Below are 27,846 nucleotides of genomic sequence, written 5' to 3' on the forward strand. Positions count from 1 at the left end.
AAACTACTTCTGAGGTAGCTCTGTTATAGTTTGAGTTTTTTTCATTTACATGATGGTATTTAATGCTTATAAAAATTAAAAATACATTCTTCACTTTTCTCTAATTCTGAGTGTTTCAAAACCAATTTGATAAAATAGTCCATTTTATAAACATATCAGGTACATGCATATTCATTCATCAATCCATATTAGAAAGCTTGGATAGGAGTACATTATCATTTGTCCTTATGTAAGCCTGAGGTGGATATTAAAAATAAATAATAAAACAAAAAGAAAAACAACAATTTAAAAAACTGTAGGGTGTCCCCTGCCCACTGCCCGGAGATGGCTGGGATGGGCTCCAGCCCCCCCGCGACCCTAATGAGGATAAGCGGTACGGCTAATGAGATAAATGAGATATTTTATTTTCCTCCTGCAGCTTGACTCTGAAAGTTGCCCACCCCTTGTTCAAATCATGACTCCTTCATCCCATTTGCAAACAAAATGCCTCCTATATTAGACAAGGATAACTCGACGTCTGGTTTTAAACACAGTTAGTTACCATTTTTAAACGTGTATTTCTTGTTTTTATCATGTTCAATGGAGTTACTGCTTGTCTTATTTTTACCATCTCTATGTTAAGTTTTACATTTGACCATCATCGCTGAGTAAGCATTTTTAGCTCTTGCCCTTCAATGTATTAACATAAAGGAAGCATGCAGCTCATGTTCTGTCTCTGTTTATCTGTCACTTTGTGGTCCGATTCTCCATAGAGACCAAAATGCCAACAGTTAAGTGCCAAAGTGAAAACTAGGACTTTGATCATTTGGATGGCGCAAAGCAAAGCTCTCAGAGGTCACGGACTTTGTTTCATTCAAAAAGACTGTTATAAACTTTTATAATTACGAACCATCTTTTCCTGAATCTCATTTCAATTACACCAAACATCGTGACCAGTAATTCTCTAACCTGATCTCATCTAAAGCGTTGCTGTCATCTGCACTTTCCGAGAACTCGTTGCCACTTTTTCGCAGGCCGGCATCAAGGAACTCTCCGGTAGATTTCAGCAACATGCCGGCGATGTCACTAAAAGAAAAACATAACTTGTCAAAGCTAAGTGCACGACAAAGTCTTTGAATGGGGCGATACTAACCAAAAGAGCTTCCCCGACTGGGCCTCCCCCCCACGGATGTAGGGAGTTATATCTTTGGTGAAGTGCCACTCTTTTTCCAATAGGTTCTTTAAGCTGTGGGAGGCCTGTGGCAGCTGCTGCAACATCTGAATCCAACTGTGCATGTAGTCGAAGTAAACCTGAAAGACATTTCGTCATGGGAATGGTGACAATCGCGCATGCAGAAGCGGAGCTGTGAGGGGGATTTGATGCCTCTCACCACAAGCATCTTGTGCAGCTCCTCCTCAAACTCGTCAATGTTAGTGTTGGTCTGCAAGCCCTGAGCATCGGTGATCACGCCGCGCAGCATGAACTGATAGTATTGCTTCATGAGGAGACCCCCTTTGAGGATTTCCTTGCACTCACGCACCAACTGAAAGGTGTAAACGTAACCATGTTAGCACCTTCAAATAGGAATGACACCCCCTTTATAAAATATGCCCTAAGGATTTTTCATACCAAGATTTTCTAGACCATTACCAATACAAACACTGATAAATACATAGAGGGGTTCGGGTGAGTATTATGGAGAATGAAAGGGATGGAGAAATGAAAAGAAGGAAGGAGTTAGGAAGGGGGATAAAGAAAGGGATGCGTAAGGAAGGGAGGACAGATTAAAGACAGATTAATAAAAGACGGAGAAGGGCCGAACATTTTAAGATAAAAAGGAGTTGAGAAGGGGAGAGACAAAAATAACATAGGAAAAAGATGGATGAAAGGAAAGAAGGATAGAATGGTTGATTTGATCGATGGGTGGTTGAGTGGTAAAGACGGAAGGGAGGAGGGAGAAGAGAAATAAGGAAGAAAGGAACAGAACAGACAGCAATATTATACGTAAACAAAAACATGGAAGGACGAAAAGAAGGAACTACGAAAGGAAATAATGGAGGAAGGAAGGAGAATCGTTGCATTGATGGATGAGTTGGTGGAAATATTAGTAGGAAATGAAGGAAAAAAGAATAGGAGAAAGGACAGAAAGGTTGTATTGATTGATGGATGGGTGAGTGGGAAAGAAGAAATACAAGAATGAAGGAAGAAAGCGATTTTACAAACAAAAATTGAAGGAAGGAAGAAAGGAAAGGAGAAAAACAGACAGAAACACAAAGACTAAAAGAAAAAAGAGAAGGAAGGAGGGAAGAAGGAAAGGAAGAAAAAAATGAAAGAAGGAGGGAATGATGGAAGGGACAGGGATCATAGAGACTAAAGTTGGAAGGAAGGAAGGAATGAAAGAAGAGAGAAAGACAGGCTGTCAGAAACAGAAAGATTGAAAAAAAAATTGAAAAAAGGGAGGAGGGAATGAGGGAAGGAAGTAAGAGAGAAAGACTGGCAAAAACAAAAAGAACAAAAGAAAAAGATAGAAGGAGGGAAAAAGAGAATGAGGAAAGGAAAAATAGAAGAAATTAGAAAGGGGTAATAGAAAAGACAACCAGAAAAAAAAATATGGAAGGACGAAAGGTAGGAAAAAGAAAAAAACAAAAGGAAGGAATTCATACCTGATTTATACTAAGTAGCGAAGGTTCCCCAGCAGGTCTCTGCTCCAATCGCAGCTTGAGGCACTCGTGGATGACATTGAGAAGGACCCTGCAGAGCACCAGGAAAGCGGGCCGGAATGAGGGGAGGTCCATGTCCAGCAGGTCCTCCCAAGACACCTGGTCGGATCCCAGTTCAGGCTCTCCTGAACTGTTAAGGGACACGTGGCGGGACAGCTCCGGAAGGTAGTCGTTGTACAGCATGGGGTCCGGGAAATCTGCAAACTGCAAAAGATCGGTTCAGAGTATCAGTATACTGTTAGAGGTCATTAAAGGTATCAGTACATTGGAGATTAAGTAACCCCAATTTACGGCGACCCCGCCTTACAACGTTTCACTTTACTAAGTGAAACAAGGTCCCTCTTAAAAACAGCAAAAAAATAAATATAAATAAATGAATACAATTTAAAAAAAAAAAAAAAAAAAAACATTTTGCGTATGAAAAAACCCCCCATAAAATTCAAACTTTGCTGTGTTCCTGCATTGCCAAATTACGCTTTAGGATGACGGCGTATAAAATGCTGGTCTGCTATTGGTAGGCGTCATGGCATCATGAAAATGCCGATATGCTACGGGCTGTACAATATCCCACAATGCCTTCCTCTTTTCAGAATTCTGTGTGCTTTGTAAGGATTTAGCAAGCTGGCAAAAAAATACTGTATATCTTGTAATGTTGTTATTTGCTACGTGTCCTCAAAGCAAAAACAACCATGAAAACGAAGCTTATGATTATCAAGAAAGACGAAAAAGGCACATGCATCATTATTTTTCACTAAGACCAATCAATATTATTAAAAACTAGGAGAAAGATATAACAAACCTTGCAAAAAGATGTTTTAAAATCAGTTTCATTTTAATCCACTTTCACAGGCCTCCCTCCGGTTTTCTCCCACAATCCAAAAACATGCAATTAAATCAGTCAATTTTAACATTATTATTCTGTGGATCTTTTCACTGATAGATGATGGATTACTGCATGCTCCAAACAAAGTTTTGTTGTTTTTTGACAATGACAATAAAGATTCTGTAAAATTCTGTAATCAGCTGCGCAAAAAATGGACGGGTGAACGTATATTTATTCCTTGTGTCATATCAACATGTGCACATATATAACAAATTAATTAATTAGCATAGGACTCTATACCCTGCTATACAGCAAATTGCACTTTGCGATTCCCACCTAAGAATGGACCAATGTCATATCCAGGAGATATACTGTACCAGCCCAAAAATATCACCCAATTTTTGTTGGAGCATAAGAAAATAATGTACAACACATGTGAAAAATTAAATCTAAATTGGCCTAAAAATTACGTACTACTTCAAAATAAATCAGCAAAGCTCAGAGGCTTTTTATCTTTTGATTGTGCCTCCAGGAATTTGAAGGAATAAATCTGGTACATGAAATTGGTGGCCACATAGGAAGAGGGACAGTACATTTTCATTATGATTGGCCTGTTCATTTACACACACAATTTCCCATCACAACAGATTAAAAAAAAAAAAAAAAAAACTGTTTCTGCTAAAAGAACAGCTCCTGAAAAGATTCACTTGTTTTCTATTGCACAACAGAGAATTCAATTTTGACCACAGCAGCAATTGACTGTGGATGGTGCCAGTCGTAATATTTCCGAGATGTCACAGCTTTGGAAGGAGGAATCTTGCAACTTTTCTGGGTCGCCGAAAATGACAGCCGAGAAATTACAACCGATGCGTTGCGATTGACAAACGTTGTTTGTCAACTGAAATTATCTACCGTGAATGCTTACTCTTACACTGAGCTATGCTTAAGCAATTTGATGTTGTCTTTGAGAAGTATTTTTGACAGATTCCACGGCAATATATTTCAAATAAAAGCATGTACAATTGCGTACATTTTTTAAAAAATTATCCATTAGCGATTGTTCTTTGTCTCTTTGCCTCCCTCTCTTTTAAAGTGAAGAGCTAGATTCTTAATGATGTACTGCTGTTGTGGTTTATGGCCCAATTTTCAACCTGTCAAATTGATGGACTGCCTGAAATATCTTCCTTTTAACTTTTCGAAGAAAATTCGTCAACGATGAGTAAGTTTTCAGTTAATATGAGCTTTGCAGACAACGAAATATAAAAGAAAATATACAGAATATACAGTGTTGTTTAACTTGGATTTCGTTAAAAAAAAGACAGGCTTCATTTTTTTTACCATGTGTGACTTATTCTGCTCCCCAGTCCTCACAAATAAAATACGAAATTTTGGGTTTGGGTCAGGCTCAGACTGGGTCAAGCTCTAATACCTGCTGGCCTGGGTCGGGTTGGGTGGTATTTCTAAAGCCCGATCTTACCTTTATAGTTGTTGACACTCTGTTGTAAATAATAATGTTAACAAAAGACTTCCAATTTGGAAACATTGAGCGTCTCACCTCCATCGCCGGCGTGTGTCTCAACAAGGCCGCTCTGGCCCTTTGTAGCGAGCGGTCCATTAATTTGTGCAGTCTGAGAATCAATTTGCGCAGTCCCATCTGCTTCAGTGCTTTATCCACAAACGGCCTGTAAATAGCAGTGGGGCAGAAAGCGCCCACCCCTCCGGTCCCTGATGCAGGAAAAAACTCGTCCTCTTGCAGCGACCGTTCCGACTTTCCTGTTGGCGTTGGGGAAAGCTCCTCCTCATCGCTTTCCGCCGTAAAGGTGGCGGCAGAATCCTCCTCGTCCTCCTCGCCTTCCTCCTCGTCGCCGCGAGAACATCGGGGGGAAGGGATCTCGAAAACAGGCCAGCCCATGCGAGACAGGTCTCTCAGGCCCAGGACGGTAGCCATTATACGAAGCTTCTGGTTGAGGTCCTGAGTGATGTTGAGCCACAGACAGAGCGCCTGCACTCTGCTCTGAAAATCTCGCGCCGCATACTTTTCGTAGTCCCTCTGCAGGGCCTGCAAGGACGGGTAGAGCGCTTCGACATATTCCAACAACTCCATGACGTGTTTGACCTGCTCGAAAGCCAGACGCTGCCTTTGGAGGTGGTCCAGGCAGTCCGTGCCGGACTCCGGAGGCGTGTTGGGACTCCAAGGATCTGCGCCACAGTAGTTGCTGTCAAAGCTACAATCTCCAGTCCTCAACGCATCGTAATTGACTTTGAATCGCAGGACCTCGTTGATGAGGTCAGGGATAGCCTGCCGGGCCGTAAAAAGAAAGACGTCCTGGTCGCTGATGGAGCGACGGGCGTGCCAGGCTTGCAGTTCCAACCAGATGACCTCGTTATTGTGGCCCATGAAGGCCATGTTCTCCTGGCCGCGTTGCTCCTTCTCCTTGCGCTTGGACGACATGGAGGTAAGCTTTAGCAAGAGACGCAACGTCTCGAAGAATTTGAGACGATCAGCCGGACAGTCGCTGCGAGACGTTTGCCGGTGGGTTCGGCCCATGTGCGGCATGGAAACGGGCATTTTGCAGCTGCCGCAGCCCAAGCTCAGGTAGTGCTTGCGGGGGTCCATGGCCAGGCTGCCAAAGGGACCTGTTTTGGAAAGTGGATCTAGCATGAAGGAGCCCTCGAAGGTCTTTTTGTGATCGCGCTCGGTGGAGCGCAGGGTGGCTCGTTGCTTCTTGCCCTGCTTGTAGTTGTGCTCCTCGGGGGTTTCAGCAGGACGGGTGTTTTCTCGCAAGACTGTCGGGCTGGGGTCCGCTGGAAGACCAGATGGAAAAATACTTTGTCAGTTAAAGTGATGTTCTTTTAAGCCAAGTGTCTCCGACCTTTTTTAAGATGAAAGCAACTTTTTGTTACTTATTAGTGCAAACTGGAAGCCAGTTTGATATGCACTTCTAAAATAACTTATCGTGTGATTACTATGATGTCACTGTGTTATTACTATGTTATTTATTAGAAGTAAGGTTAGACAGACACTGTCAACCACTAAAAAACATTTTACTAGAAAATCACAATGACCTAGCACTTATGAGCTTTTTTTTAAAAAATTTACGGCCCAGGTGTCATTAGATGTCTGGTGACCATTTCTCTGTTGCCCGCTAAATATGGTAAACATGTTATTTGCTCGCACACTCAATAATTTTTCTGGTTTATGAAGGAACATGGAATTATAAGCATTCCTTCAAAAATAATGTCGTAAAATATGTTTCATATAAAAGGGGCACCAAACTATAAGGTGCACAGAATTAAAATTAGTGTAATAGGTATAGTTGCGTATACAATAAAACACGTCAGGGGAAAAATAGGAACATAATATGTTATGAAATCTGGCTTCACGATTAAAATGAATTGGTTCATTTATAAATGGTTATTGTATGGAGAGGCGCTTAATTATAATTATGCATTTTACACTTGTATTTACCATAATAAGGCACACTTTTGCAGTTGTTTTTTTTGTGTTCTTTTTAGGTTTGCTTTATAGTCTGAAAATTTGGACTTTGGCACACTTCATTTATATATATATATATATATATATATATATATATATATATATATAAAATCGACCAAGAACACGAAAATGCTTTAGGACACAAAAGCACAATAGATTTTTATGTAAATCTAGAAAAAGGTGTTCCAAATATGGCTAAATATTTGCTCCTTCATGGTTATTAGTTTTTTTTTTTTTAAATATCGTCAATACTATTAAAAATAATCTTAATTTCTTGGGCCTTTTTTTGCATTCATACACTTTCTTATTTATGAACATTTGTCATGCAAAAAAATGTCAACAACTGGAGATCAGTCTTTTTGACATTAGAGCGACCTTCTAAAAGTTTACTTGATAATCACTTATTTTAGGAGGTATTTTTTTTTGTGCTACCAGCTTCTGAAAAATGGTTGGCAGGCAGAAAATGTAATTGTTTTAAATAAAATTGAAAACATGCATTTCAGGTGAATTGGCCGGTCCAAATTGTCCATAGGTGTGAATGAGCGAATGAGTTGTCTGTCCCTGTGTGCCCTGCGATTGGCTGGCAACCAGTTCAGGGTGTCCCCTGCCCACTGCCCGATGATTGCTGGGATGGGCTCCAGCACCCCCGCGACCCTACTGAGGATAAGCGGTGTAGCTAATGAGATGAGATGAGATTTTTGTGAAATTAAAAACTGAAATTTTATGAGGCAAAATAAGATCAAAACCAAGATTTGGGTTTGCTTGGTAAATTGAAAAAAATATAGAGTCAATTCAAGTGGTCCTTGTATCTTTCAATTTTCTGTATTTGACTCAATGGACAAATGATCTAATCTTCTGCTTGAACTTTGACACTTTTTGCAAAAAAAAAAAGTTGTAGATTTTTGCAGATGGTTTTAATGGCACACATTGTACACGAGTTAATGCTTATTTTTCTCACGTTTGCTTGGAGAGCGTCCGCCGCTCCTGGACTGGTTGCTTTTCTGATGTTTGCCAGACATTCGTTTCATCTGCCGCGGGGTGCAAGGAGGCGACGTGGAGTACAGAGCTTCCTCTTCCTCCCAGGACTCCTCCAGCCGAGAGTTCTGCCTGGATTCATCTCCCTCTGGGTTGCCCTGCCTGGGGAACATTTACCATTCAATTTACAAGCAGAGAAAAAAAAAAGACTCAAACGAGCTATTCATACCGGCCACTTTATAATAAGCAGAGTTGCCCTAAGGCCAAAGCCAACGACAAAGAAGCTCTTTGGCCTTTTTTTAATTTAAAGAGGCCTCCACCATGTCAAACCGCAGAAACTTGTCAAGGTCAGAAAAGTGTTGGAATGTTTGCAGTCGCAGAAACGAGTGCAGCCGTGTAACTGCGCAAGAACAAGAGCCTGCAAATGCACTACAAAGTTGTGCAAAACTTCACAGGTCGAACTGTCACCTTTAATGACCTCTAACATGTAATTACTCATCCGTGTTTTGTTTTCATTCGGGGTTTGAGTGACAGTTTTGACCTAATAATTTTCTGAGTCAACAATAATTGGAAACGACTGTATGAAGAAAGAGCAATAGCAACAAAACCACAGCAAAGGTTGATATGTTTGCAAAGGCTGAGAGCACGGCCGCAGATAGGAAAACCTTACAGAGCATCATCAACACAGCCCAGAAAATCATTGGCTTCAATTTACCTTGTCTGTAGGACATTGCCAGCAACATTATTAATGACTCCCCTCAACCTAAATTGATAATTTAATTCATATTTTAATTAAACGTTATTAAACTATCATTCTGATGCACTCTAAACATAGGCCAGTCTACAAACACTACCACACTACTCTGTAATTTTAACAATTTAAGACACACAAATTAAATAAACTTAAATGACAATACGTGAAACACATTGCACAATAGTTAACCCTGTATTAAAAGAAAATAATGTAAAATATTGATCTTATCACCCAGGCCCGGAGACAGCTTTTCCCCCCAGGGCCATTACAACCCTGAACAACACATTTAACTGTAAAAACATATCTTGTGACATTTTGGGGTTTATTTATCTTTATGTTGCCATATAAATTATATATTATGTACATACACACATACAGAAAACACAGTGACCAAATTTAGTCAACAAAAATGACTTTGGCATGGAAGATTCCAAAAGTGGCCACACTGATCTGGTATAATTTTGGTCCATTCTTTCAGTCTCCTCCACAGTTTGGTGATTGCAGTGGGTTACTTAACCATAACTTGGTCACCAAGGATTTTCCAGAGGTTCTCTATTGGATTAAGATCAGGACTCTGGGCAGGCCATGCCATTAATTCAATGTTTTAACCTTCAAGGAAATTATTTTCCTGTTTTGCTGTGGCATGGAGCATTGTCCAGCATGAAGGCTGCAGGCTGATGAACGCAAGTAAGAAACCATGTGCTATTGAAGAAGGTTCTGATACACATTTGCATCGACTTTGCCATGTAGCTGTACAAGAGCCCCAACTCCTACTGCAGAAAACATGCCCAAAACCATGGCACTTCCTCCACCTTTCACCGATTTGTTTTGCACACTTTGGGTTTAGTCTTTCTTCAATGTGTCGCCAAACATAATTCTTTCTATCAGACCCAAATAAATTTAATAAGCTTTATAACTGAAGTGAACTCACCTGTCCACACAACAAGCTCCACAGCAAATCTTAATCTATTTTTTTTTTTTTTTTTGCTAGTGAGAGTCAGTGTGGGCCTTCGGTCCAAATGCTCTTAAACGGCGAGATAGATCCTTGTCATGTTCAGCCCATTGACATCTTCTGCAGTGACCTGTCCCCTTTTGCATTGTCTTCCGTGGAGGACCAGCCTTCTTAAGCGACTTGAATAAGTTTGTACTTTTGTAAAGAATCAATATTCTTGAAAGCACAGATTTGGAACGATCAATTTGTCTTGCTATGGCTGATAGGGTCATCCCCTTCATTTTTATCTGGAGACTTTCAGTAACTTTAGAACGACTCACCTTCTTGCAAAGTCAGTGAAACTGGCCGTTAGAATGCCATTTCTAAAGGGGTTGACAGATAATAAGGGAAATTAGCACCATGTACTAGATTAGCACCATTAAGTGGGTGGCACCAGAAAGTGTTCTTTAAATTTTGATCATTGCATTTTTTGGCAAATAGTTATTTTTTGGGGAAATGCCATATCCACTTTGAGAAAAAGTGTTGTAGTATTATGGTACAGACAACATTAATATCCTTAAATTCTTGAGCAGTGAAGATGGCAATTTTTTAGAATTATTCAATTGTTTGTTAATTGTCCACTAGTTTTATTTTCCAGTATATACAGTAAATCTTATATATCCTTGTGAATTATATCAAGTTATTTTAATTCCTGCTGCTAAATGTTAATGCACTTATCTTTTATTGCACTTTTGTTACAATGCAGTATTTTCCTTATTATTATTATTATAACTTAGGCACCATGTTGCTTAACTTATCCTGATAGTCTTTTATATCATATTACGTTGTATCCATGAGTGTAATGTCTAATGTTGTTGCATACAATGTTTCACAAAGTTGATATCAATGACAATTATAACAATTCTATTACGAATTCACTTTAGACTTTGAATAACCATATCAATTCTGTAGCTCTATCTTGCAGTGATTGCAGACAGACATCTTTGACTTGAATGGGAGGGGGGCAGAGGGGTAATTCAAAGCTGCTACCTGATCCCTTTCTGCTGTTTTTTTAATAGGATTAGCAGAAATGGTTGGACAAAAAGAAAAGGGAGGGGAGGTGTTAGTGTGTGTGTTTTTGCAACCTGGACATCCTGCATGCTCCTCGCCATGTGCCCCTTCATTCATCATCGCATCGAACGCTATTCAAGCAACACGTGCCTGTTTGTGTGGACACTGCGGTGAGGGCGGGTATTTGGAGCTGGGTCACTTTCTCTGAGTGAGTGTTTAAGAGGAAAGAGCGAGGTGGGGGCCTGAGGGTTATCTAAAAATCACTTGCCTGCAAGAGTGCAGACATCTCCAGCCCATCTGCATGACAATGCCAACCTCCCCCCACAACAATATGGCCGCCAGACACCTGCTGCACCAAAGGAGGCGATGGCGCCCTTGTGAGTGCAAAGTAACAGTGTAAGGGGGAAGGAAGTGACAGCTAGCTTTTCTGTATACCAGTCACAATGATATCCGAAATGTAATAGGGCTGCAATGGTTAGTCAACATCGACAAAAAATCGATTAGAGATAGTCGACAATGGAATTCATTGGCGACTTTTGTCACCAAACACGTTTTTCCAAAAGAATGAGGCATCTTACCTGATTATAATCTTTGCTGAGAGTCCCTGATGCACAATAGTGTCTGTTTTTGAGTGGTAACATAGTGAAATGAGGGCGTCAACACCAAGTATGTGTATCAAAACTACTAAAGTTTGAGAGCATTTTAGCCTGAATAGAGCTGGGGGAAGACTACTTGCAAAGCAGACCTTGCATATCCTGGTAGTACTTTTGTGATGCATTAACATTTAATGAGGAAAGCATGTTCAACAGTTGAACCAAACGGAGTCCGACTCGCCACGGTAAATTTCAAGTAGCCAATATGGTTTAGATGGCACACATTGTACATTTTATACGCGCGTATTTTGTTTTAAAAGACCTTGAGCGTTATGCCAAACTGTGCCTGACAAAAGTATTTGAAATTAAATGCATGCAATACGAAGAACAAACGTCAGTTGTTAAAACATTAAAAACGACAAACGTCAGCCGTTAAGACACTGTTAAATACTTTTGTTAGACTTTGCAGTTGACCACTGAATGTACTTCACAAAACACACAAATTTGTTTTATTTACTGTTCTATTGCTCGGATGAGCCAGTTCTTGGTTTACAGGGGTTAAAAAGGTTTACTTTTTTCAATTTATTATTTATTTGCCTGTCTATTGACCTGGAGAGGGATAGGCGCCAAGTGGCTGTACTTGGCCAAGACACACCACAGGAAATGGTGCCCCTGCAAACCTAGTGGTTAAGGGATCCATCCACACACACACCTGAACTTAATGCTAAATATAAAAAAATAATAATAATTATATGATTATTAGTTGTAGCCCTAGTTCTAACTTTGGGGATCCAGTGGTAGTTTTATAGATGTGAATACTCGTCATCTTTAAAATCCACAAACACTCAACTTAAAAGTCCAACAGGTGGGTTGATGATCATCAATTTTGTTCATAATTTTCGCAAACAACACGTTTGATAAAATATATACCATAAATTCCAGACTATAAGCCGCTACCTTTTTCCCAAATGTTTAGCCCTGCGGCTTATTCAGTGAAGCGGCTAATTTATGGAATTTTTCTAACGGCCACCAGCGGCGCAGGAACTTAAAAGGTAAGATTAAGACCAGTTCAATATATGCGCCAAGATAGACTGAAATCTCTAAATTTTATCATATATTTTCTGTAAAGTTACGGCACGTTCCGATACTGAGGAAGATGCCCTTGATGGTGATAGTTGCAGGATGGAAGTTCAAGACGATTTGCCGTGAATTTCACATATACGGGGTGCCTTTTTTTTCACAGTTATGTTTGATGCATTGCGAGCGTGATCCTACTAGCGTGTTGGTACCTTTCAAAGGCACGGTTTGGGATGAAAGTTATATTATTATTTTCAAAGCTTTGAAAACTCTCTCGGTGTACTGTCTTTCTTCGTAAATATGTGTAACCATGTATAATATGTATTTTCAACTGTATATTTTTGTAATGTATTTATTGTAGAGATGTATTCTGTTATGTGTTCTACGGACGAATCAAAAATAAGGAGCGGAGAAAACGCGGCCTGCTGGGAAATGTGGTAAAGCTGAGTTACCGGTAGATCTGTCTGTTGTCGCAGCGGACAATAGTGGATTCATATATTTCCCACCCTTAACTTTAATGTACATTTTGTTTCCTTGGATTACTTTCAACGGGACTCCGAGTTTAGAAGTCAGCATCATACCTTACTAACGGGTATCACTTGCTATTTGTGATGTCAGCTAGTGTTCCGAATTTGTATACTGTCTATGAAGTTACAATTTAGCCGGTTAAAGATCATATTGAAATATAATATTGTGAATGTGCCTGATTGCTGTTGAGATTATCAAGAGGGCTTGTTCAAACCTCGCACAGTTTGTTTTCTGTTATTAGTGTCAATAAATTTGTTCAAACCAAAAAAGAAGTTACAATTTAGGAAATTACAGCGTGGCCCAGGTGAAACTAGTGACTGTATCGCAAATTTTACTGCAGGCGCCCGTGGCTTGTACACGGGTGCGGCTTGTATAAGGACAAAAGTGCCGAATCGCTCAAAAAGTGGTGGGTGCGGCCTATAGTCAGGTGCGCTCTATAGTCCAGAATTTACAGTATATAATATTGTAAAAGGCAGATGCCACAAAAAATCCTAAAGACATTTCTTCTTAAAAGCCTTAATGGTATAAACCGCTAGAGGTATAAACAACTACTGCACTCCCGTCCTCAGGGCATGAAAGAAGTGAATTTTATTTCTCAGCCGGATCTACCTTGCTCGCGAGCCATACGTTCCCGACTACTGTTTTACAGGCGTAACAGAGTGAATAGCTAAGGTATGACAGCATCCTCCCTGCGATATATTTTTGCATAGGAGGAGGTTACCCAGAAGGTCATAGGCCCGTGTGGCCCTCTGTCTGCAAGCTGTGCTGGACTGGCTGCCGGGAGTAAAAGATGGCTGCAGATGGCGTCTGGCTGCTCTCAATGGCTCATCTGATGGTGCACTCTTAAAGGCCTAGCGGAATGCTGCCGCCCCTAGGCAGGAACACTGCGTGCATAATAAACAGCAGAGTGACTGAAGCACAGATACCAAGGCCTGCCAAATTCAGCTGAAAAGAGAAAGAGGGGGGTTGCAATATGACCTTTGACCCCCAACCTTCCAGGCTATTGTATCAGGAAGGGTCACTGTATTGTATGTTGTCGCCACGTGGCCCGTGAGGCCCACCACTGAATAGCACGCAGCTGTTAAGCGAGCACGCTTGCTCACAAAGGCCTAAACTAAAGAGGCTTTTTTTTCTTTTTGGGAAGGGAGGGAAAAAAAAGAGTGAGGGGAGATTTGGAAGAGCACACTTTCTCCTAATTAGAGTGGGCAAAGATGACCCTGTGCACAAGCTCCGATTATTGGCTTCTGCTTTAAGGCTGCAAAGTTATCAAAGCAGGATTAAGAGTTGAGTGAATGGTTTTAAAAATCCTAATAAATACCGTATTCGCCGGACTGATATTATAAATGCATACTGGTAAATTACCATATTTGTGCAATTATTGATCTGTCGAAGAATATTGCTCACCACGATTGCATAACAATGGTGGCAACGTGGCTCAAACCCGGATAGCGACAGTGAGAATCCCAACCATCAAGCGACTAGGGACATAGACTACGTATTAAAAGAAAGTACCGTAAATTCCGGACTATAGAGCGCACCTGGTTATAAGCCGCACCCGCCACTTTTTGGGTGTTTCGCCACTTTTGTACTTACACAAGCCGCACCCATGTATAAGAACTCGTGACAGAATCACAAGTTTAACCCAGAACGTCCTGAAAGTTCCACGATTACAACTGGGGTTTTTAAGGGTTATTGTTCTATCTTCGTTATTCATTATCCATTATCCGTTATCGGTCAGTTCATAATACGCTACAAAGCCTAGGAGCCGGGACACTTACTCTCAGCCAAAAGGCCAAGCTAAGGGCCTAGCCTTAAAGCCTTGCTGCGATCATTGCGAATGCACTAGGGGGGTTTTAAGGGGTTTTAAAGGTTATTTAGCTTGTTCATAAATCATTATCCATTATCCGTTATCGGTCAGTTCATAATACGCTACAAAGCCTAGGAGCCGGGACACTTACTCTCAGCCAAAAAGCCAAGCTAAGGTCCTAGCCTTAAAGCCTTGCTGCGATCATTGCGAATGCACCGTTCCCGGAGGTACTGCAATACCGGGCCGTTGCGTGGAGTGGACAGAGCAAGCTCCTATGCCATCTCCGAGTTGCAAAAATCAAAGATCGATAAGGTCCTAGCTTAGATGGTGCACAAACCTGGAACTTCAGTCAGCATGATGAATGGAAAATGATACCCGTATTTAAGGTATGATGCAGACTTGTAAAGTCCGGGTCCCGTTGAAAGTAATCCAAGGAAACAAAATGTATATTTCCAAAGTTAAGGGTGGGAAAAATATATATCCACTATTGTCCGCTGCGACAACAGACAGATCTACCGGTGACTCAGCTTTACTCCAATTCCCATCAGCCCGCGTTTGATCCGCCCCTTCTTTTTTATTCGTCCGTAGAACACATAACAGAATAAATCTCTAAAAAATACATTACAAAAATATACAGTTGCAAATACATATTACACATGGTTACACATATTTACGAAGAAAAACAGTACACCGAGAGAGTTTTCAAAGGTTTAATAATAATAATATAACTCTCATCCAAAACCGTGCCTTTGAAAGGTACCAACACGCTAGTTAGTATCACGCTCGCAATGTATCAAACGTACCTGTAAAAAAAAAAAAAAACATCCTTTAATTGTGAAATTAAGAGCCTGCTCTGTCCACTCCACGCATCGGCCCGGTATTGCAGTACCTCCGGGAACGGTGCATTCGCAATGATCGCAGCGAGGCTTTAGGGCTAGGACCTTAGCTTGGCCTTTTGGCTGAGAGTAAGTGTCTCGGCTCCTAGGCTTTGTAGCGTATTATGAACTGACCGATAACGGATAATGGATAATGAATAATGAAGATAGAACAATAACCCTTAAAAACCCCTCACAGCAGATCGTTCTCAACTTCCCCCTCATAACTATCGCCATCAAGGGCGTCTTCCTCATTATCGGAACGTACCTTAACTTTACAACATATGCTTAAATGTAGAGGTTGCAGTCTTTCTTGGCGCACATATTCTACTGGTCTTAATCTTACATTTTATACTCCAGCACCGCTGGTGGCCGTTAGAAAAATTCCATAAATTGGCCGCTTCACTGAATAAGCCGCAGGGCTGAACATTTGGGAAAAAAGTAGCGGCTTATAGTCCGGAATTTACGGTAGGTCTCATCTCATTATCACATTATCTTTAGGCAAGGTACCGGGTAAGAGAATAGCGAAAACAGAGTCATTAAAAATCGATATACATTTTTGTTTCATTTTTTTTCAATTCAAACTAAGCATTGTAATTGACAAACGTAGAATAAGTGCTGCCATTATTAAAATAATTAATAATTTAATAATGTTTTCACTACAACTTTTTGTTGCTCCATTCTCTAACATGGTACAGTGATAAAAATAGTGATGATGATGAGATAAAACATAATGCCTTTTCGTATGTCGTCTGTATCCCTAGTGGGTGATACAACGCTCGACCTGCCACCATCAAAGTCTCATTGCATCCAATATTTTGCTACTGTGATCAGCAGTATAGTTTGACTAATCAATCAAAGCACAAATACGGAACTGTTCTTATCTATATTTTGCACAACCCTAGTCTTACTGAAGTTTTAATTACTGCGCCTTAAGTAATTCTATTTTTTGGGGGGAGGAGGCAGGTGCCTTATAATCCAGTGCACCTAAGTGTTGAAAACACGGTACATAGAGTATAGAGTAGGTTGCTGAAATTACATGTCGGTTGGTTCCCTTAACCACTAGGGTCGTATTGGCACCATTTCCTGTGGTGTGTCTTGGGCAATTAAATCCTGGTGGCGCCAATCCCTCTCCAGGCCAACATATGACGCAACTTTAAATAAAAATGAGCCGTGATTGGTCAGTTTGTGACGGTTACGGAGAAGTCGGCTATAATTTTCTGTCAAAAATGTAGATTTTGCTGCTTAACTCAGAGAACACAAATAATGGTCTAAAAACAATGATAAGTGTAACCGAGTGCTGGAGTATTGATAGTATAATTCTAAAACAATAAATATAAATTAGGATTCATTTTATGCAACGAGGACAGGCAAATCAAATGTATGAACTTCATCACTTTGCGGTTACATTTCGGACACCATCACCTTTCAACCCTTGGATGCATGACCTACTAGTACATACACTCTTCCATGAGTGGGGTCGAAGATTATTGGGGGTGAAAAAATACTAATGGCATCATGTCATAAACATGTTTTTTAACAAATGTCTGTAGTATGAAAATATAACAACCTTTTTGTATTTATAAAAACTTTGAAGAATATCAACAGATTCGGTCATTTTTGACCCCACATTTGCATCCAAAGGTTGAAATATTTTTTAAAACAGTTAAACAATCATATAATTTTATTCCTGCAATTTTATTTTGGGCTGATCGTCTTAATGAGAATCTGGAAATCTTATCAAGTCATATGTTTACAATATAAACGAGTCAGTATCGATTCCAAGCAAATTGCAGTGATGGAAAAGCTAAATTGGGATATATAAGTTTTAACTTATCCACCATGTATGAAAGGTGCAAGAGCTATCATCAATGGTATCATTATCCGTATCAGTATCTCAGAAGGTTTCCCAGTCATAACAGCTCTCTATACAGTCTGCCACACAATAGAAATGAATTTAATTCAACACCATTACACCAATTCGTCTAATGCATCTTTCTCTGCAATAATCCTTTGGATAATGCATTGTGCACGTACCGCATCGGCGATCACAAAGTTTCCTCGTCAGGGAAAAACAACAAACACAAATAACTTGAACCCACTCTCCTTTCTGTGAAGCAAACAGCCAGGAGTGGACCTCCCCGATTTCTTTTGTATGCATGCAAATGCAACAAGCGTGAACATGTCAATGAAAGGAGCATTACTGTAGAGCAAAAAAAGAATAAATAAGGTCACAGGACCACATGCTGCTAAAAGTAGCCACTGTTATGCAGCCGTGAATGCGAAGCAAGCGATTTTATCCTCCAAGTTGAAAGAATATCTGACGGTCAATTAAAATAGACCGATGCAGAGTTTGCCAATAATCCAAACTTAGATATCATTACGAGACAAATGACATTATTTAGGGCTGCACAGTTTTAGTCTTCCTACCAGTACTGACCGATACGAATGTTGGGGTGCAACCAAAAACCTCACACAAAACGCTTGGGCCGCAAAACAAAAGTGAAGGACAAAAAAAAAAAAAGAAAAAACATTTTGCGCAGACTAAAGAACTGAATGGCCGGTCACTAGATTTATAATTTTCTCATAAAACACAAAAGTGCATTTAAGTCTTTAAAATAACACGTCAGTCAACAATGGGATACAAAAGAAGTACAACTGTTGAGAGATCTAAAACCTCAAATGTAGTATGTGAGCCCTGAAACTATAGCTTGTAAACGTTAGTCATAGTTTAGCTAGCGACCAACAAAAACGTGGGAGCAAATGGACGCACAAACGTCAGATAAAATGTTTTGTCAGTTAAAATGTGACACAGCTCCCATTTTGAACTGTAGATAGTTAGCTCTGTAGTGTTAGCATATACACATTAGCCAAAGTCCAGCTAGCGGCTTGCAAAAACATGGGAGCAGATGGCCGTAGGAACCTTTGAGAAAATGTCCTCGGTAAAAACTCGAAAGAACTCATGTTTTGACAACGTCTTCCATTTTGTGTATAAATGAAAAATAAGCCGTCGCTTAAAGAAAATGTTTCCTTTGAAATGTGATTTCATCGCTAGCATTAACGATTTCCCTGCTCTTGAAAGATGCTATGCTTTTGAGAGACCAAATGAAACATAATCAGCGGCGTCATGAACAAACTCAGCATCAGAGATAAAGCCTCACTTAGGTCTTAATGGAAATACAAAATATTTTTTTTCGGAAGCCAGTTTTTATTTAACAGATGATTTTTTTTTTGGCCAACAGTGCAGATTTCCCTGCTCTTTAAAGTGCTATACTTTCAAGAGACGAAATGAAACATTTGCAGCCGTGTTATGCACGAACTCAGCCACCAAGTGAAAGCAAACAATCCACAAAAATCTTTCCTTTGTACTCCTTTTTTAAAATAACATATCACTTTTGACCAACTGTGCAGAATTCCCTGCTCTTAAATATTCTATACTTTTAAGAGATAAAATTAAAAATAAGCAGTTGCATCGTGCACTAACTCAGCCACTAATTAAAAACAAACTTTGTACCACTTGCCTCACTTTAGACGCAACGACACAAGCTGGGGGTTTTCGGAAGCCAAATTTCATTTAACATACAATTTTTTGCATACTCTGCAGATTTTCCTGTTACACGTGCTATAATTTTGGGAAACAAAATGGAAAAGCGGCCCCGTCATGCATGAACTCAGCCCCGTAATAAAAGTGAGCATCACAGGAAAAGCCTCCCTTAAGACATGATGCAGTCACAAAATCCGTTTTTTTCGGGTTTATGTTTTTTTTCCCTCCAAAACCGAAATTGTACTTTGGCAAATTTTTCGGTGCATCCTCACTGATCGTTATGTTTCCCAAATTGCTATTTTTTTTATTATAAAAACCATTAAACACACACACAATTCAAATAGAGTAGGCTGATCAGATATTACAAATGGATATGTGTGATGTCATATTTTATTGTTCTGGGTCCGATATCCGCACCGCCGGCAAACACGCCAGTAGCGGCCCGGCACCTCACTTAACCACATCCTGAAATGTCAGGAATGCTCGCTACTAGCGGCCATGTCTTCTCAGGGAACAAGGCGCTTCGCACAAAAGGAGCTCTGTCGACGCCTCCATAGGGTCGCGTTCATTTCGCCCGACAATATAAAGCGCAGACACAGAAGCCTCTGTTTGGAAAGATCGAGGTCCGGAACGTCTTCCTTCTTTTCTATTTAATTGCACGATAAATATAATCGGAAGACGATTGTGGCAACTAAATACTTGGGTCAAAATAAACCAGATGATTCGGTAAAAATTGATCAGCGTTATATTTGGATTTGGAATTTTGTGTGATTTTCTATATTTCAAAATATATAGAAAAAATATAGTTTGTTTTATAAATATATTTATAAAAAATAAGCATTTTTTTTGCAGAACACACTATTTTTTTGCATACAAAAAAGTCGCTATAAAATTTGAATGTTTAAAAAAAATACTAAAAAAAGTTCTACCTTTATTTAAAATAAATATTAAAAACAGATTTATTTCAAGACATTTTGTGCACACCAATTTTTTTTGCAAACAAAAATGAGTTTCACATTTTTTGTATTCTACACAAATCAACACATTATGAAAAAAAAACTTATATATATAATATATTCATGAATATATTTCTTTATATGTCGAAGTGTCGTTGGGCAAGACACTGAATCCCTAATGCCCCCAATAAGCAGGTCGGCGCCTTGCATGGCCGCTATTGGTGTGTGAATGTGTGTGGGAATGGGTAAGTGTGAAGCACATTGTAAAGCGCTTTGGGAGGTCTTCATTGACTTGAAAAGCGCTATATAAATGGAGACCATATACCATTTATCTTAAAAAAAAATCAAGGGCCAGAAATATGACCATCTTTACCTTTTAAAAAAGTATTTTAGACAACTTATCAAGTCATAGAAAGGTTACATTTTATTTGTTTTATCAATATACAATGGTGATAAAATAACTTAATTGCCACTTTGATTTCGTTTTTTGCAGAGCACAGCTTTTTTTATTAAACAAAAAAAAAGAACTAATTTAAAAAATGTGTTTGACAAATTATCACTTGATATGTTATATTTTAATGAATCATTTGATCAATGTGATTTTTTAAATAAAATAGGACCACGTTGATTTGTTTTTACAGAGAGCGAATCATTTTTTAGTAGACAAAAAGACTTTGTTAAAAAAATATATTTTACAAAATGTATCATATAGAAAAGTTTATTTAATATTTTAATTTAATAACTATTATAAATATATAATTTTTTGATATTTGAAAGATTGTGTGTCCCCTAGTTAATCCATTTTTAGGACAGAAATATGAATATACAGGACTTTCACAAAAAAAATGTATTACTGTGAAAAAGCTCTTTATTTTCTGTTAGGCATAAAAACAGATCAAATATCCCACCTCATAATGTCAAATATTATGAAAAAGTATACTAGTGTGGCTGCAAGCCATAATAATAAGCAATGTAAAATAATAAAAGGCTTGCACTTTTTCAGTTGACTTGTAAAGAATCCAGAATGTGTGACATTTTATTTTCAGTTGCATTACAAATAAAAATTAGACTATCACAATATTCAAATTTTCTCAGAAAGACCTGCATAGTTTGCAGATGCAAATAGCCCCAAGACCTTACTTTGGACTCAGGTGCCGTAGGATTACAATGTCAAAGAATGCATGCACTTTGCCTCAACTCCAAAACATCAAAGAGATCATGACACCAAAGAGCCGTTCATCAAAACATTCAAAACACCGTGACGCGTGAGGGCATCATGTTGATTCGTGCTCATTATAGCTTGCGTTACCCTCCACCTACGCACTAAACAAACATGGGAGGGTGACTTTTGGGGGGAGGGGGAAGAATGTCTCGTCAACTTCTAGTAAAGGACATGCACCATGGTCACATCAACTTGTGCATTGTCCTTGTGCAATGTGCACAAGGCTCGTGTTGCACAATGCAACATTTCACGTCGCACTGCTTGCAACTCAACATGCATTAAGGAGCTGTATGGAATATGCAACTTTTTTTACTCAGTGGCGCCATCACCTGGCTTGTGTCATCACTGCAGCCTCTGTAAGCTTGTTGATGATGTGTGTGCAAGTACGTGCATTTCCGAGACTCACTTGAATTATTCCTTCCTTGACTTGGTTTGGCATTGTTAACTCATACTTCAAGGAGCTATACGGAATTTGGAACTTTGTTACTCTCTGCCACCACCTCCTGGCTTGTTTCATCACTGCAGCCTTAGCTCTTTGATGTTGACATGCATTTTTTAGACGTGCTTGAATAAACTTCTCATCTTTTTGTGGTTTGGGTAAGCTATCAGAGTGTACTTGTCTGTCTATCATCTATCTATCTATCTACCTTGGTCATATCCCTCAAGAGGGGTGACCGACAGCAAGACACACACATACAATAACAAAAAAAACAAAAACAAAAAACAAAAAAAAAAAAACCCACAAAATTTTTTGGACCATGGCCAACCCAATTGCCCAAACACCCGAACAAGTTAGGCACCTCGGCACGCAAGTTGGTCATGCTTTCGTCCCTCCAGATGAAACGGGACACCAGAAAGCAGCCATGTCACTCGGGTCAGGGTGACACAACACACTCTTTTGTTCAACATTAGGGCCCATCAGCTTTCACTGGTTTACCCCTGCCGCATCATACGGGTGCCCATCCCCATCCTTAAGAACGCGTCCACAATCCCACTATCCTTTCAGAACACCTCTCCACTCCTTTCTATCACCAACAAGAGCGTACTTGTAGAAGGCCTTTATTACTTATTTTCACCCTACATAAAAAAAAAGAAATATTAAAAAAAAAAAACACTGGGATGAGCATGAAGTCACTTTCCAGCACACCCCTCACCCTCCAGCCCTCCTAACTTATATGATCTGCAGAGAAAGTGTTGCTAAAAGTAAAATAAAAGCAGATAGGCATTGTATAAAATAAAGCAAATACACTATTTTAACTCAGCTGGGCATTGTTAACACACACTTATTAAAGAAAATATTTAACGTTGATGTAAAGAATTTAAAAACTTTCCTACTTCCTGCCGCCATCTCCTGCTATGTTTCATCATTGCAGCCTCTGTCAAGCGCCTCATGTTGCACGAGCATTTCATAGACAATAAACTCTTAAGTTCATTTTTCTTGCGTCAGCGCTTAGACTGTCCTTGATAAAGGCTTGTTCTTACCTTTCCCATTTTCATGCTACATTAACAAAAAACAAAAACGCGGGAACAAGCATTAAATCACTACACCCTCCCTAATGTGTTCCATCCCAAACAGCTTTGCTAAAATATGCAGATAAAGCGGATAAGCACAGTAGGAAAAATAGCATAAGGGCTCTTTGAACTCAGTTGGGCATTGTTAACACAAACTTAAAAGAGAAAATGTTCTTTTAACTTTTAAAACACCTCAAACGACACATCTCACCATTAAATGTACCCCCCCCCCCAAAAAAAAAAGAAAAATCAAGGACACCTCAGACAACGCACCCCACCCTTAAAGACAAACGATAATAAAACTCTGCATTATGATTTGAAAGCGGGGCTGCATTGCTCCTTTCTTCTGGCAAAAGCAAGCAGGGGCGAGACATAACAGATTCCCGACGCCCTGTCGCCTGCACTCAGGGGCACAAACTACGCAATAGAACACAAACATTTGACACTAGTGATGCACATAACCTTCGGGACGTTTTTTTGATGCACATTTGAGCTGGGATTGAGAAAATACATCATGCATGTGATGTTTGAAAGTGCGAGGAGAGCGTGCACACTTTGCAGGACAACAACACCTAAATCCCAGTTGATGGATTAACAACAACAAAAAACAGTGCAAGTGAAAATAAATCCCAGCAAAAACTATGGATCATTTTGCAAGATTTCCATGATAACACGTGACTAAGAAGACATCCTATTGCTAAAACAAAAACACTTTGTCAGAGTAAACTTGCGAACAATAAAACAAAATGACAACGCTAACATGTTAGCTTAACACCGCAACATGCTGCATCTTTTTGCGGAATTACCTCCTCAATCCGAGTGCATCGCAGTTCCTTTCCAAACTAATAAAATCTCTCGATTGCACACGAAAACTTTGCAGCTCCCCTGTTGCAAAAGCGGCGAAGCGACTGCACGCGTCTCACAATTTGACAGGAAGTGAGTGAGCGAGCGAGCTGAGTGCAGCGTCACGCTGGGCTCTCTATTTGGCAAGCAGCGGTGTGGTGGTGGTCTGTTCGGGCGATAGATTGTCTGCATACCTGCTGCTGGGCTTGGAGCGATCCGGGGGCTCCATCTGAGAGCGATCGGGGTCTTATCCTTTGTCGTGCATGGGTTAAATCATGTCCGCAGGATGTCAAACGGACTTTGCACCGTTTAGATTTTGCAGAAAAGATGTTTAAGAATCGTTTTGGAGTACTTTGGATCCGCCGGCATGGTGGACTTTCGCTTGTGCATACGCCGTCGCCATCTTTGTGCCGTTCATTGACGAGAGGAGTGCCTCAGTATTCACAAGGGTTTCGCTCGGCTACGGAAACTCGGGTGGCTCATGCGCAGACGCTTGCAGGCTTTCTCTCTCCCTCTAACATTAGCAATTATAATACAGTATCTTAATATGGTCGTTATTACATAATAGTAGTAATAATGCACACCACAAATAATGATAAAAAGAGAACATTGCAGTGATGAGTAAACATAAACATTTGACCAAAAAACCTTTCGCATAAAGTACAGTTCATTAATCCCACCTTTTTTAAAGGTATGTCTATTGTTAGAGGTGTCCCTAAAAAATAAAAAGTTTAATATTTTATCTATTAGGTATGTGCAATGCCCAACTGAGCTCAACGAGTCCTTATGCTTCCCACTGCACCTATCTGCTTGTAGCTTACTTTTAGCAAAGCTGTTCAGGGAAGAACACATTAGGTCGGAAAAATGGGGGGCTGGGGAGAGTGCTGGAGAGATATGCCTGGCCCTACGTTTTTTTGTTTTTATTTGTTAGTGTGACATGAAAATGATGAAATTATAAATAAGGCCTGCTTTGAGTCCAAATGCCAACCCAAACCCCAAGAAAGATGAAAAAGAAGAGTTTCTTTGAGCATGGCTAAAAATGCATGTACTTTCACATGTATCATGAATAAGCTGACTGAGGGTGCAAAAAGCCAGGAGATGGCATCAGGTCAAAGTTCCAAATTCCAAACAGCTCCTTTAAGGGGACAAGAGCGGTAGTCTAACGTATACTGTAAAGCGGTAGTGTTGGTAAATATGTAGTCGTAATAATGCACACCCTTAAATACATTATACAGTGATAACTCATTATTTATTATTTGGGATCAGTGTTCGAACACCAAATTGTTTCTACACATTCAAAAATACCAAAAACATTAAAAAAAACATGTACCTTAAGGGGACAGTCAGTGTTATTTGGCCACTCTACTGTTTCGTGCAACCAGAATTCCCTAACAGATTTATTTTTCAACTAAGCACAGAACGTAAAGAAATCCCCCCTAGAATTATGCAAATAATTACTTCACGCGCAGGAGTAGACCCATCTAGTTTGTTTGCTGTAGAACTGTAACATCATTGAAGGAACACAAGGAGTAAATCCCATTACACGACATCTAAGGCAAGCTCTGTAACAGACAGCGACTGTGGCTTTTCGTTTGGGCTTTCCTGTTTTGTTTGTTCCTGGTTGGTGCTTGTCGGCTGCCCAACGTTTGTTGTCCGGCCGGCTAGTTTGGCAATACCACCAGTTTTTGATGTGTCTTTTGGTTTATTCCCGACCAGTTTTGCCTTTTATTGCCGTTGTGTCTATTTTGGTCATTTTTCTGCTGAGGCTACATTGCTGAAAACGGTACTTCAAGATTCAACGCGATGCACTTTAAAAGTCAAAAATAGCTTAGCCTTTAGCTGATACTAGTTAAGCTAACGAAAAATCTTAAATATTGGCTAACAGTACTCAACAATTGAAAGAACAAAAAGAATATTGGCCTTATGTGGCCAAATAAGGTAAGTTTTAAAAGGACAGGGCTTTCCAGAAAATAGTAAGCTGATAATTGATTCAATAAAATTAACAATAAAAATGTCATCAGATAGGCAGCCTATAAAAATGGATGGAAAATATGGATTCTTCCCGGCCCTCTAGAGCTTTGGAAAACAGTGGTTGCATTCATTTTAATACGTCTGAATACAGCCCCCCTGATTGTGTGCAATCCTTTCATACAAAGAAGCTTTAGTGTATGCTGTTATACTTGCAAAAAAGAGCCTATGTCTAATTTTCATGTTGTTCAAAATTTACAGTTAGTTGTGATCTGTTATTCGAATGAGGTCAATCGAATCAGACTAAAGCAGACACATTTCTTTCGAAAGTGTGCACGCCACCATTCAAGTCGGAAGAATTACATTGTTTACTTTGACTGCAGTCTGTCTGGAATATTTTCCCCCCAAGCTACCAAATTAATCATTATAATGGCCTGTTTGAGTGATTTATGGCAATTTATAAGGCTCTTAAATCACCAGAAATGAGCGTGACTTATGGCAACTACAAAAAAAGGGGGTGGGATGTTGATCAAGGGTCAAGCTTTCCGCATTGTAAAGTTATTTAATAACTGAACACTTTTTAATTAGTTTTGTTTGCCAAAAGGTATAAAAGAAAGACAATCAATTTAAGATGTAATACAACTTGCACTGTAGATTTATGAGTCTCACTTTTTATGTGTTTTACAATCTGAATGAAAAAGTCATTATTTGTGGCAAGTAAAATGTATTATTACGTGTGGTGTCCCTCAAGGGTCAATCCTCAGACCCTTTTTTTAAACTACAATTTAAGGACCAATTACTGTATATTGGCTATTCACTAACAGTGTGTCTTTACTTGATCCACAATAACTGTTGTTTTCTCTCTGTATTGATTCAATAACCAATAATACTCTGCTTTTAGAGATTGATATTCCAAAGTTTTTTTTAACTGCATGGAGAGACAAAATCTTGAGGTAATCAATTGATCAATTCTTATTTTGTTTTAAAGTAATAATTATAATAAGATACAGTAGTGTTATGCGCATCATAACACTGTCATTAATATATATATATATATATATATATATATATATATATATATATATATAAATGTATACATCGTGGAAAGTAATAATTGGTGTGTTCAATTTGTGAAAATATGTTACTTCTGATCATTATACAAGTGCACTGACATCTTCTTATATCGACGCATTAGAAGCTATATTATATAAAATAAATGCTGATGCATAGAGTGAAGACTAAATTGGGCAAAAGTAAAATTTGACCAATTACGGCTGCAGAGGTTTTTCATAGCAGCACACATGACACACATTTATGGCAGGCATGATTTGCTAAAGTAGTACACATCTTTAAAGTATGAACACTACACGTGTGTTACAACTTCAGAAATTCAAACTATATTCTAATGAGGAACATAAAGGCTAAGAGTCTTTCTAACAAATAGTGTCATTTGACTAAATGTCATAGTGTGACGTAAAGTAATTGATTATCGTGTTTTTACCAATACCAATAAAATCCCGCTATGTAGGACCGATAACTGATAAATTCACAGCCTGTATTCATTCTGACCCATGTAACTGATAATGGCCCAGGTCTCCAGTGCCTCTTGCACATTATGACGAGTTAGAGAAGAGAAACGACCAAGTTGTGCTCATAAAGAAAATCCAAACATATCTTGATTAGGAACAGAAATGCTTAGAATTTTTCGAACAACTAGTGTCAGCTGACTGAATATTATAGTGTGGCATCAAGTGACCAATTATCGGGTCTTTGTTCATTACCGGGCAATCATAATTAGCTGTAATTGGTTCTACTATCAATCCGATAATTATTGTGGAGATTTAGTTAGGTGAAACCCAGAGGTAATTGAAGAAAATTCTCAGAGAATGAATCACTATGTACATATTACCAGTGTTTATCTTCCTCACTTTGCCTTTCCACCCACACCTCTCATTCATTTTTAACACACCTCGTGTTAAGCTGGCTCTTGCTCAAGCAACTTCCGCTACACCAACGGGCAGATGGACAAGCCTACTCACAAGGTTGAAAAAAAAAGAGACGTCTCACATCATCTGCCAGGCTGTAACATTCCAGGAGAAAAGCATATAATTCATGCCGGCTGACCCAATCTACTGCCCAACAAGAACTTCACATTCTCAACGAGAGTGTCA

The 27,846-nt window shown here is 39.3% G+C and overlaps 1 protein-coding gene and 1 pseudogene across 4 annotated transcripts in view; both read right to left on the reverse strand.

Moving 5' to 3' along the window:
- Nucleotides 1-27,846, reverse strand: part of map3k4 (mitogen-activated protein kinase kinase kinase 4) — an 83,175-nt gene that overhangs the window by 20,041 nt on the left and 35,288 nt on the right. For 2 of the 4 annotated variants that reach the window (XM_088351475.1, XM_088351474.1), the window contains exons 3-8: nt 7,978-8,156; nt 5,079-6,328; nt 2,644-2,904; nt 1,371-1,523; nt 1,133-1,290; nt 949-1,065 (exon numbers count right to left, since the gene is read on the reverse strand). In XM_088351475.1, the coding sequence (XP_088207601.1) occupies nt 949-1,065; nt 1,133-1,290; nt 1,371-1,523; nt 2,644-2,904; nt 5,079-6,328; nt 7,978-8,156 (2,118 nt within the window). Of the gene's footprint in view, nt 1-948; nt 1,066-1,132; nt 1,291-1,370; nt 1,524-2,643; nt 2,905-5,078; nt 6,329-7,977; nt 8,157-23,670; nt 23,806-23,901; nt 24,129-27,846 lie in introns of those variants that run through there. The other 2 variants (XM_088351477.1, XM_088351476.1) reach the window with 2 other exon arrangements.
- Nucleotides 14,961-15,103, reverse strand: LOC148354145 (U2 spliceosomal RNA; annotated as a pseudogene).

Source organism: Urocampus carinirostris, chromosome 13 (genome assembly GCF_059441175.1).
Source record: "Urocampus carinirostris isolate Australia breed hairy pipefish chromosome 13, RoL_Ucar_1.0, whole genome shotgun sequence".
NCBI classification, from domain to species: domain Eukaryota; kingdom Metazoa; phylum Chordata; class Actinopteri; order Syngnathiformes; family Syngnathidae; genus Urocampus; species Urocampus carinirostris.